Source organism: Cuculus canorus, chromosome 4 (assembly GCF_017976375.1).
Source record: "Cuculus canorus isolate bCucCan1 chromosome 4, bCucCan1.pri, whole genome shotgun sequence".
NCBI lineage: Eukaryota > Metazoa > Chordata > Aves > Cuculiformes > Cuculidae > Cuculus > Cuculus canorus.
In genome coordinates, this window is record NC_071404.1 from 46,758,083 (window position 1) to 46,770,576 (window position 12,494).

General features: G+C 38.2%; 1 protein-coding gene across 11 annotated transcripts in view; it reads right to left on the reverse strand.

The window, feature by feature from the left end:
* The window catches only part of TRIM2 (tripartite motif containing 2), a 113,417-nt gene that overhangs the window by 23,174 nt on the left and 77,749 nt on the right, over window positions 1-12,494 (reverse strand). For all 11 annotated transcript variants that reach the window (XM_054065324.1, XM_054065320.1, XM_054065325.1 and 8 more), the window contains 3 exons: window positions 8,274-8,425; window positions 7,424-7,604; window positions 3,523-4,246 (listed from right to left, as the gene is read on the reverse strand). In XM_054065324.1, the coding sequence (XP_053921299.1) occupies window positions 3,523-4,246; window positions 7,424-7,604; window positions 8,274-8,425 (1,057 nt within the window). The remainder of the gene's footprint in view (window positions 1-3,522; window positions 4,247-7,423; window positions 7,605-8,273; window positions 8,426-12,494) is intronic.

Genomic DNA, 12,494 nt, shown 5'->3' on the forward strand with positions numbered 1-12,494 from the left:
ATAGCTCTCAACTCTCTTTTAGAGGGCATAGGAGAGATTTACCAGGAAAGGTGGAAGTAACTGACGCTGAGACCATTCCTCACCTCCATTCTTAGCATGGGTCTAAAGCAGAAAAGCAGGGTAATGGAAAAGAGCCTTCCCTCTCACTTCAGTGCTTCCTACTAACTGTAGAGGTAGCAAAATGCGACAATTATTTTCCAGATATCATAAGTAAATTCTTATTTTCATTTGTATACGTTAAAAACATGCCATACAGATACTGCATGGATACACTCTTAAGAGATCACATCTGTTTTAAAAAAAAAACTAAGAAAAGGTTTAGGATATAAGTTATTGAGAGAGACGAGGAGGAAGCAAGAAATGATCTGTTCTTGTAAATAATGAATTACATGAATGTATGAATGTGCACTCAATAGGTTGACCATAAAATGTCTGAATAGAACCACATTCCATTTAAAAAGCCATGAATAACATGGAATTGGGAGAAGATACAATGCACAATTCCCCCTGAACAAACAAAAGCACTTAACTGTACTAATGTAATAATGTTCTCTCTCTTAATACTAGCATGAGAACAATCTTCTGCTAGAAGCTGATCAATTTACTTGTGCGTGAGAGCCCATATATCAGTATATACATAATAGCATACTCTGTATGCCCATAGGAACATCACAATGTGGTTTTTCAACGCAGCTGCATGAGCTTCTGGCAGCCCAAATGCAAGACTTATCTTGCCCAATTTAAAATGAAAATTTGGCCATGGCTGTCAGAGGAAATCAACAATAGGTTCAAAACAGAGATACACAGCTGTGTTGGGAAACTGATGCACTTTATTTTACATTACCTCATCAACAAATGAGACACACCTAAACTTTTCAAAAAGTGAGCTGAACCTGGAACTAAATGAACTCTCAAATCCATGAAGGCAATCCCTGTGAAAATTTCAGGAGTTTTACCTGTCTTCACTGATTTAAGATATTTTGGAAGAATGTAAAAAGCTAGAGCACTGCAGCTACAATGGCTTAAGAGACCTTTCAGATGATTCATACATAAGCCCACAGAAGCCTCGAGGGACGTCTCTATGTAGGGTCATTCTGTGAAATGAGTGGCTGAGAACTGAACACATAATAGGACGAAATATTACTCTCAGCTGAGTTTTTCAATAAAATAGCAAACCATATATCTCAAATATTGGCACTTCTTACAGGTTTCACCAAGCAAAAGCTCCAAGACATGCATAGATCTTGTTCTATTTCTCTTCAGTCTTTGGGGATAGAGTGGTGAGGAAGGGAAGGAGGCAGAACTCCAAAATAAAGCATGTGGTCATGATTGCATCACAATAGAGAGAAATGGCACTGCACTTTTTGGGAAACGTTTAAGATGTATAGATTTTATGGTGCATTGGAGAGAACAGTTAAAACCAAAAAAAAATTAAGCAGACATCAACAACACCGCCAAAACCCAAACCAGACCCATACTGCTATTTAGTAGTCAAGCTAGAATCTGCTTACGAGAAGAAAGACACAGCAGCAGAAATTGCAAGCTGAATTTACTTTAATCCACACCAAAAGCTCCATAATAAGACTACTGAATTTTAAAATAATTTCACAACATCTCTCTCTCTCTTTTTTTTTTTTTAAAAAAAAGTTATTTAGATCTACTGTTTCCACACTGGGACAAATTAATGTTCAATATATGCGAAAAAGAGGGCTTAGCACTCAGTGAAGGTGACAGCCACAATGCATAACAGAGCTTCCCTGTTACTCACAGGCACAGTGTACTTGTACAGAATACTTTTGTATCCTGCACCTACCTGTTACAGACCCACAGACTGTTTCTGTCTGAACCTGTCCATCCAGCCCTTTCCCTGTCTAGCATAAAACATGTCACAACCATTGCACAAGAGATTAGAGAGATGTTTTCCTTTCAGAGGGTTTTCAGACATTATTCTTGATGGTTTTGTTTAGCCCTGTCTCAAAATAAAGCCCCCCAAAAGATCTAGACTACAATTATACACACTCTCTGGCACACTTACTAATACCAGCGGTGAAACTGCATTTGGGAAGAGCCATAGGTCCCCTTCTATTCTAGCAGGAACTTGAGGCTGATCACTCTGCTCTGTACAAGGGCTTTTCACGTCATCATATTGCTAGTAGGGGTTCTGCAATAGCTTTTCAAACAAGAGCACCTGCCTGCTAGAGAAAGGGCCATGTCTGAGTACTAATTTAACAAATGTCACCTACCAGCTTAGGACAATAAAGCACAGGTACTGCTGAGTAGGGCTGGCTTGACTTCAGGATGAATTGTTCTGCATCATATTTCTAACTCTTGACTCAGCAGTCACCATAAAACTTAAGCATAGCAACAGTAAAACTGGATGTCATTGCCTCTGTAAAAAATGTTTTTAGTTGTTATATTTATGGGGTCATTTATCCTATAAGAAAATGCAGTGGGAAAGGTTGGTCATTTTATGAATAGCTCCATCCAAAGCTTACATTGTACTGTCCTATTCAGGAAGCAAAGCACGCCCGCTGAATATATTTTCTGATACAAAATCATTACGGTATTGCATGTACTCTTTATCACAGCAAGGAATCTATTAGAAATATTTACAGATGAGCAATCAGATGGGCAGGGCTAGCCAACTGACAGATAGTGTCCAGGTGAATTTTCGATCGAATTACTTTAAAATCCTACAGGATTAACCACCATCCATTCTCTTCTACAAAGGGGAAAGCCACCTTGCCGATTGGTTGTCATACTGCTGAAATCCTGACTTGTATATATGAAGAATTAATTTCCTTTTTTCTCTACTTATGCAAAGTGAAAAGTATTTTCTAACTATATAAGCAGACCTTATATATATACAATAAAAACAGACTTTAAAAATTGTATTATTAAATAGCTTAAAAACAGAGTACATCAAAAGACCTGAAAGAAAATCACAGTAAATCACCCCAAGATGTTACATTTTTACCAAGCATTACACTATATAAAGAACAAAACATATTTAGATATTTGGGGGGGAAGCAAATAAAGGAAACTGTAATTTTGTCCTATGCTGACATAATGAAATAACTATATATGACCACAGAATTTAGTATGTATAGCTCTAGGTTAATTAATTAGATTCATCTTGAAGGCAACAGTTTTAGGGAAGTAGTCCTCCTACTTCCCTTCTCGCCATGCAACTTTAAGTAGTAATTTAATCTAATCTGAAGCATCAATCTTCTTGTTTTCATTTTATGATGCCCAGTACAGGACAGAAGATGTAGTAAAACATTTTATCCCAAATCAAATGCATGCATTTCTCAACCCAAATTCCAATTAAATATTTCCTGCAAACAGAATTTCCCAAGTATGTGCTTTTAAAATTTACATAGAAATAAAAGTCAATAGGTATTAGCACATTGCTTTCCTTACAGTTTTAACCTTAAAATAATCTAACTTCTAGATTTTTTTTCATCCTGTTTCCCTGAACTATAATTAAGTGCGTCAGTAGGTAGTAGACAAGTCACCTACCTACTCTGAAGATCAAATCATCTTCAATTGGATTTTCTTTTCTTTTGCCAGTGCTGTACATGCTTGCAGGTCTTTTCACAGCTTTCTGCTTCACATGACCACTGCCAGGAGATTTAACACGCCTCTTAACCCCTTCAGTGGTAGGAGACACATCTGCTGATCTGACCACTTTAAGTTTGAACGGGCTGCCTTTGATATGTTGATCATAAAGTCTCAGTGACAAAGTGAAGTCCCCTTCTTTCTGAACAGTATACAAAAACTCGTAAGTGCCATTTTTATTGTCAAGTATTTCTCCATCTGCTACACTCCCATCAGGCGTGCTCAGTTCAGCAGTGAGATAAGCATTCCCAGATTTACAGAGCTCCCCATCTTTGTCCTTAGTCGTGATGGTAACAGACATGGGCTGTCCGATCACTGTCTGCCTCAGCCCCTCACCTGTGGCAACTGTTTCAGAGGCAACGGCATTGGTGGTTAAAATAGTACCCAGATTGTGAATAGACTTTTTCAGGCCTTCTGTTTCAACTATGAAGTCCAACTGATCATTTTCACGGGGCTGCAACGGGAAGTCCCGCTCGGCCAGTTCATTCAGCTTGTCGCTCATTTGCTTCTTCACCAGCAGAACTTCGGTTTCAGTCCCATGGTTGAGGGCTTGGGCTGTAAAATTGCTGCAACTTTTAATGCTTTCTTGTCCTTCAAGTAAGGTATCCAGCTGTGTCTGGAGGACCTGTGTGCATTACCAAACACCAGATTAGCTTCATGGCATAAGAACTGTCCTGCAAAATGTAGCATGCTTTGTATGTCAGAACCTTTATAGAAACCAAATCTATAGTACCTTATTTTAGAGTTTATTCTAAAATTTCATTTTAGAAAAAGTACCACACTGATCCCCTACATGTTCTTAGAATATCATGCTGCAACACAAAATAAACACACCTTGGTTTGGGTCTTCAAAGCTCCACAGATCCACCATCACACTGGATTGAATTATTGCCCCACCTATTTGTCTTGTCTTTTTTTTTTTTTTTCCTTTTTTTTTTTTTTAAAAAAAATGTAAAAGTTTGCATCCTGCTTCATCGAACTCTCAGCAGTCACAGTTAATGAGATATTTACTAGGAATTGAATGGTGCGCACTCAGATGGAGATATTTTGGAGTCAGCACACACATTAATAAGGGAGGCAGGCAGCAAGAAACATCCTGAAACTATTTCTTCAGAGCCAAGGGAAATGTTGTGTCACTCCTCTAGGGAGTCAGACAAGAAGGCGCTCTCAAGATCTGTTCATCCATCCTGAGGAAAAGTGCAATTCCTCATCTAAATAAGTGAAGAAAGGAAAAGTCTCCCTAGCAGAAGTGCATAAGTTGATGCCCAAGTTTCAGCAGTGAGGAAATCAAAACATAAAGTATGGTTTGTGGATTCTGGGAAGAGTTGGGCTGAGTAGCCTGAAGTTTTGGTGGGCAGCAAGTAGCTACTTGATATTTAAGATTGAGAAAAAGCTTTCATTATAGGCTCAGTTTCTGGCCCTCAGTCTAAAATCCTTAAAACAGTATTGACCTCATAATTGTGAGATGTGGGCTGGGAACAAGGCTAATTTTTTTTTTAAAACCAGTTTTGCAATGACTTGGAAGAAGGATCCCTGAATTATAACAACCTAGCAGAGAAATTCATGACAGTCAGGAAAGCCCAGACATTCCAGCTACCCACCTCCCTCTCCACTGATGAAATCTCCAAACCAAAGTACCCAGTCACACATGTGATATGTTTTTCCTACAGAGAAGAATGCAGGCATAGGCATTACTGCGGATCAGAGAAGTTATTTTGTTGACCGTCACTGCAAAGTAAATATTTTCGAAATATTTCAATTGATTTTAAAGTAAACTTAAAGACTGTGTGTATTTATTGCTATGAGATACTTTGCCCTTACTGAGACACACCACGTAATAACACTGCATTCTAAGGGCATTTTTCTTCTGAATTTTACAAAGCTGTCTGCTTTTCACTTACCAGAGAAAACCCAGGCTGATGAGTTAACGATACAGGGAAGTGATAACACAAAATCTTTTGCAAGAAAAACAGAATGAACAAATTTCAAGACTACACTGCAATTTTGTATTTTCTGGGTTTGTAGGCATCTATAAACCTCTCAGGATTCAATACAAGGCATTTCTAATCTGTCTTGTCTTTATTCAATTACATAAGTAGTTAAAACATATAGCGTAGCTAATAAAGCCCCAGGATGACAGAAAAATATGTGCTTCGGATAACAAATCAGAAACTGAGGAGGAAGAAAATTTGCAGCTACATTTTAAAATCATTATTTTCTCAATATAATTTTCTTTCATTACAAAGATGGAAAATATTAAATCCTACCATAACTATTATTAAAAATGCTTTTAGTGTATTTTACATGAGGCTTCTTTTCCACTGAAACTGAATTGCCAACTTTCTTAGTAAAGTGTAGCTTTTTCATTTTTTTTGGTTTTGCAAACTACATTATCAGAATGATGGACTATTTGGGTTTGAATTATTTTGCAGGACTACTATTCATTCAAAAGTAAAATCTGATTCCAATTGTTCTTTTATACAAACAGGTGAGATGCCTCTTTTATCGCTTATGCAGCTTTGTGAAAATTTCGTTCTCTAATGTCCCAAATAATTTTTAAACTATTTTAAATCCCTTTAAATCACAGTAAGTTAACAACATAACCCATTTTGTGTGAACTTTGCACACACTGAGTAATATCTGCTTGCTAAGAAAATAGTTTTCTGTTACATCTACAATAGTTTTAGATGAACCTGGGGTCTAAGACCAAATATTTTTATGCTAAAGGCTCCTTAGCTGATGCTTAGCTTTGAAGATGACTGAGTTCTGTCCCAAAAGTCCTGTGTTTCCAGTGTTTCTGAAAGTAGACATCTTGTGCATGTCTGAATTCTTCCCTTTTCATAGGCCCAGCAGTTCAACGCCTTCCTAATGATCAAGCATGTTCCAGATCCAGGAATGCCACATTCCTCTGCTTGAGACATCTGGAGATGCTCAGTAATCACAGAGAATGCCCAAATATGCCGGTATTACCAGGCACTCTTGAAACTCCAGCTGTAGATTCTACTTTCTTTTAAAGAGTACTTGGAGGGAAGAGATCTTTCTTTTATATAAAACAAACTCACGGCCAGGAGGACAAGAACTAAGTTGTTTCATTTGCCCAATTTGGACTTACTAATGCTAAACAAACTCCCTACCCACCAGGCTACAGGCTTATCTTTTTAAAAGTGCAGATTTCCCTTTCCTTCCTTGGAAGATTGGTCTACATTACAGGGGGAAAAAGCAAGATTCAGTGGTCCAGATAGGAGGAAATAGAAGAGTAAATAGAGCTCCAGAATTTATTGCTCCTTGCATTCCCCTGAGAAAATTAGATGTCCCTCCAATCTTTATGTGTTCCAACCAGGGACAACTAAATTAAAATATGTTACTATGCATTTGCAAGGGAAAAAAAGTGCTTTAAAGCAAAACAGTAAGCCTTGCACAATTCTTCACGAGAAATTGTTTGGCCTAAGTCTTCACAGAGTGGTCCATAGGATTGTAGCCCAAGAATTTTAGGCTTTCCTTTGGTGTTCCCGTATTGTCATGTGCACATCAGCATGATGGCTTTAAGCAGATGCCTGTTTAATGTATTGGCCATTTTAGATCCTCACATACCATGCACAAAGGGCTACCCGCGCTTACAGGGTCCGGATTCCATTTATAAGGCTAGGCACCCACATGCAAACCTCTGCAGCACGTAATTTCAGGAAAGTAAAGTTCTCCTGTGCATCTCAGACACAATTTGTCAAAGTGGCGTCCGGCATGACTTGAAAAAACTGGCTGATTAAATTAATAGCTTTTCATTGAAACAAAACATGCATCTTACTTTGTGTTTAAGGCCATAATTCACTTCCAGTTCCATAAGCAGCACACTCTTTCGCACATTTAAAGTCTTCTGGAGTTCATCAAAAGTGGAATGAATGTCATCTACAATGCTAGCCTTTTGGTTGGTTAACTGGTGTATGATTTCAGATATAAAATGAAGTGCTGAGTCGATCTCTGGAAGCCTGAGGGAGGGATTAAATTACAAAGATTGCTGTTTGAAAAGTCATTAAACATTGGCCCTTGCCCTGATATCTTTTGAAGAAACAATCTCATCAGCAGGCTATCTTTAAGCTCAGTTATTTCCCAGAAGTAAGTTCATGCCTTTTATAACCACATAGTAGTTTTGGTCTCATAAAATAAGGCTAAGCCAGGGCCCTCCCATGCAGAAATCCATTAGATTTTAGGCATTTCCGATAAGGAAGCCATGAATCCTCTGTCCTTTATGCAAATGTATCTGTTGAAAGATATAGCTATACCTACTCTAATTTTCCTCTTTTTTTTTTTTAAGCCTTTCTGCCACTGTAGTGTTTGTTCCAGTCTTTTAAGCATCCAGTATTATTTATCTATCATTAAACTCATGACTGGCTAGTACTTCTCTGCCTAACAGTTCATGCCCCTTCTTTGGAGCACATTTGCATTTCTAATGGACTCTGTTTTGTGAAAGACATAGGAATCTTTTCCTCTTTTCTCTAATCCCTCAGTGCATCACACTCAATGGACTTTTTTCCTTATGTTAGCCTCACTATCCCTCTAAAGGTCCATGGCACCAGCGCATCAAAACATCTACGTTGATAACACAGGTAGCCATTGGTAGAACTTGAAATGGAAAATAATCAGTGGAGTCTCCATACCTTTTGTTGACAGCATCCAGCTGGACTTGGAGGGAAGCTTTGTGTTGCTCCACCACATCCTTCAGTGGTACTGTGGGATGCTCTGCGTGTTCTCCTTCTGTACACTCCCGGCACATGGCTGTCTCACAGGACTGGCAGTAAAACTCCATTACCTGGGAAAGTGCACAACTCTAAATTCAAACATGACAGCAGTAACATCCCTCAAAGCTCATCTTACTGGGTCTTGAGCTCATGTTATTATCCAAGCTGCGAGACAAAGTTTTTCCCTTCTTAGGTACCAACTTACTGCCTAGAAGATGGTTGCCATTCTTATATATTTCATATCAAAATGCTGGTTTAAATGCATTTTATTCTATCAGAAAGTGTCAGAACAGCAGCCTGGGAAACAGAATGCTGGACTTCAAGGCTGATCCTAACATCACCTTTATACAGTGTAACAGTAAGTTTTGGTGTCTCTCTCCACTGCATCTAACAACTCAAAGAAACAGGGCATTCAACTCCCCTCACTAAACTGATTGTTCGACTCCCCAGAGGGTCTGCCAAAGGAAGTGTAAACATAGGCTCTTTTTCATAACAGGGCCACCCATGAAACCTAAACTTGATGGAGCTCACCAAACAGCATGTTTATTTGCTAGACAAAAGCAGCCTAAATGAAGCAACGTGCTGCTGGGAAAAATCTCCATATCCTATTACCAATCCCTTAAAACCATCAGAACCTCATATCTGAGATTATAATAAGAGTGCTGAGCTACACTTGAAAGAGGAGGAGACTGTTTCAACCTGTTATATACCCAGTAATATGCTGTCTGGAGATAAAAAATATCTTTACATATAATAAATACCATAAATTCTGAATATAGTCATGAAGACAAAGGAACAGAAAATTGCTGTGTCTAAAATCATATGTTAGTCAATGTAATGCACATATATGCAAATTCAGCATGAGACCTGCTCTTACAGCTAGGAGGTCCTTGAGCACAAAGCATTTTAGGCTTATTAATCATACCTAAGGATGTTCCTAACCTAAAGCTGTCTTGCATCCGAACACAGCATCAGAATCTTGAATAACTCAGCTGATGGTTCTGGCACTCTAGCACAAAGATGGTTGTGCTGGAAATGTTGGTTGACAACAAGATGGTTGTGTAGAACGGTCGGTTTTCAGATGAGCAGAGGGACCTGTAACAGCACTGTGCAAAGCAGCTGCTGTACCAAGACATCTTGAGAATTAGGAGGGGGGAGTAAGAACTGTGATTTACATGTGGCTATTAGCATTAATAAGGATTTTCCTTGCATAATCTTCTTTCCACCTTATTCCCATTCTTCCCTCTTATCTCCATTCACAAGATATGGGATTCACACGCGATGAGGGTTTAGTCATTTGTTGGTCATTTGTGTAAGCCACTTTAGAGAAAACTTAAAAGCTGCTCCAAATAAACTGCATAAGATCAAATATATCCACAAGGATTAAAATTAGACCTTCTAAACAATGACAGCTCCCATCAACGCTACTCTAGTCACTGTGAGTTTAGCAGTCTCACAGTAGTGGATCCTCTGGGGCCTGACAGTTACACTTTGGTAGGCACTAAGACGTGATGCAGGCTTACAGTGCATAGAAGAAATAAATTTAAAAGTGTTTAGGATTGAATTTCTTTTCAGAGGCTTCAAAAATTTGCAATAAGAAACAACCAAAAGGAATGATATTTTATTAGGAAACTCTTCTGTCTTTTTATACGGTCACAAAATTTCATTCCTTTTGAATGAGTGTCAGAAGTTCATCTTTCCATCTCTTCATAATTTAATGCTTAGGTTCAAGATAATCTAACAAGCCCTTTACTTAAACAATACTTTTATCTTTGGATGCAATTATTAGTATAATTTAATATTTCTGTTTCCTATTGAACACCTTATAAAAAACTTCATTATATTTGCAGCGAGAGTTAAAAAGAAAGCATCTCTTCAACATATTAAAGTTTAGCCTAATTAACATTCTTCCACTTTATTCAAGCAACAGAGATTCACACAAGCTAGAACAGTAATAGCAAGCAGACCACAAAGACCTAATGTGTACGTCTGCATAGAAAACGTCAGCTTTGTGTCAGTCAAATTCAAAATATTTTGAGCAAAGCAGCTTTCATTTCCCAATAAAATCTTTGGATTGTGTCATAGTTGAAGGAGAAATAAAATCTAATATTAATACAATTCAGTATTGTACAATTGTACAATTCAGTACAAGTGCCTAGATCAACCAATTTCCTAAGATTTTGTCTAGCATTTCTTAGATAAGATTAATTTCTAGCTACAGACAGATATACATTACTGGCTTTTCCCCTGTCCCCTTCGTGCCTCATATGGGCATCATATTTTGTGACATCCCCAGAAAGCTTTTCACAGTCACAGGTTTGCTTTATGGAACATCTCAAAAATAAATGTTTGCCTGAACCCCTCCTCTCCAAATTGAAGAAAGCTCTTGGGCAGGATATACTATGGCATCCAACACTGGCTTCGGCTGTAATTCCACTGACGTAAATGAGCACATTCCCATCAGTTGTAATGAAACATTAATTAATACCCACTGGTTCTGAAATCCCATCCACTAACTCACAATTTAAACCAGACCAGCGTATTTCAGCATGATGCTCTAATTAGACACCCATGCGTATCTTCACTACTTTTCAATTTGCATAATCAAGGATGCAGGTACTTCTGAATTAGATTTCCCAAAGCCAAAGCACACTAATCCCAGTCCTTCAAAGTACAGGTCTTGAGGAAAAAAAGGCTCTCACCAATTACAAGCCCCCTTTCCCTAAAAATCGCACTTGAATAATCACATTATTTATTCTCTGCTTTCTATTTGTTCAAATGAAAAAGCAGCACAGAGAAAAGGGATGTGTCTGCTCTTTGCCAGCATTCTTCCTCATCTCACACACACACTGAATTCCTCTGTCCTAGGGCTAATGTGTACCTTTACTTTGTATGCGCTGGCTTTTGGAAGAATGTCAGTTTGGATTACCTCAGGACACTTCCCAGATATCTGGTAAAAACTAGGATGTGGGGGTTTGTTCTCCCTAGTCATAGGTTTTACCTTACTCATGTAGAAAACCTGAAAGCAAATTTTTAAGAATTTTGGAAGACTGTGATGACTTAACCCAACATGGTCACGTAGAAGTGAACCACCCACATCCCTTGTATGACTTTCCAATTCAGTCAGATATGATTGCATCAGTCACACTATTGCTTCCTAACTGTATTCAGTGTTCCTCGTGAGGCAGAACAAAATTTCACCAGCAGTGAGCTCAATTCATTAGTTCTAATGTTCATTAAGAGCCTAACTTGATGTTCTGAATTTTTTATTTAGCCTCAATGACACATAGAACATTGCAGAGGAAAGAAAAAAATAGACTTCACTTTAATGGGATACATGCGTAAGTGACACGGTGCAAAGTACAAAGCTGACTAGAAAAAACAAAGTTTAAAAGGTATGTTATGATGTCATTTCATCAGAATATCAAGGATAGGTGCCCTTTTATTTTTCCTAAGAGAAGCATACAGGCAGTAACTAGCACCTGCACAAGCTCAGGAAATGTTTTTCTAGACAAGATCTTATACTTGTCATATTGCCAAGCTATTCTGTGATCTTTTGAGAAAAAGCTAGTCAGAGATAAGGCATGCTCTCTTGTTACAAGACTTTAATTTAATATTGGGTATGCTCTCTTGCTACACTCTATAGGCAGAAAACATACTGCACCGGTAAAAGCATGGATCCTAGACTTCAGGCTGGCTTTCACTTCAAATTCAAATAAAACCCAAGCATAGACTTTTCAGGATGAGTGACTGCAATGAGGCTGCACCACTCATTACATATTATGAAGTAATGGACCTAGAATTTCACAGCTTTCCCTGTGCTGGCTGTTATATCTGCCCCTAAGTGACTGCAGATCAATGTTTCCAAACCAGGACATGTATATGCAATGCGAGCCGCGGGTTAGAATAAAGACAATCTTATTTTAATGTGTAGGCAGAAGATAAGAATCTTCTGTTCGCTTCAAAAGTTCCACAGCGTGTGCTCTATTAGCCCAATTTAACAAGAACACAGATCTGTGCTCTCTACTGGATAAACACAAGGACGTATTTGTTTATAGTTCAAGCACAGGAAGCCATCTCTCCTATTAATGTATTACAAGATAAATTTCATTTTTCATAAGAACACTCACAAAAAAGATG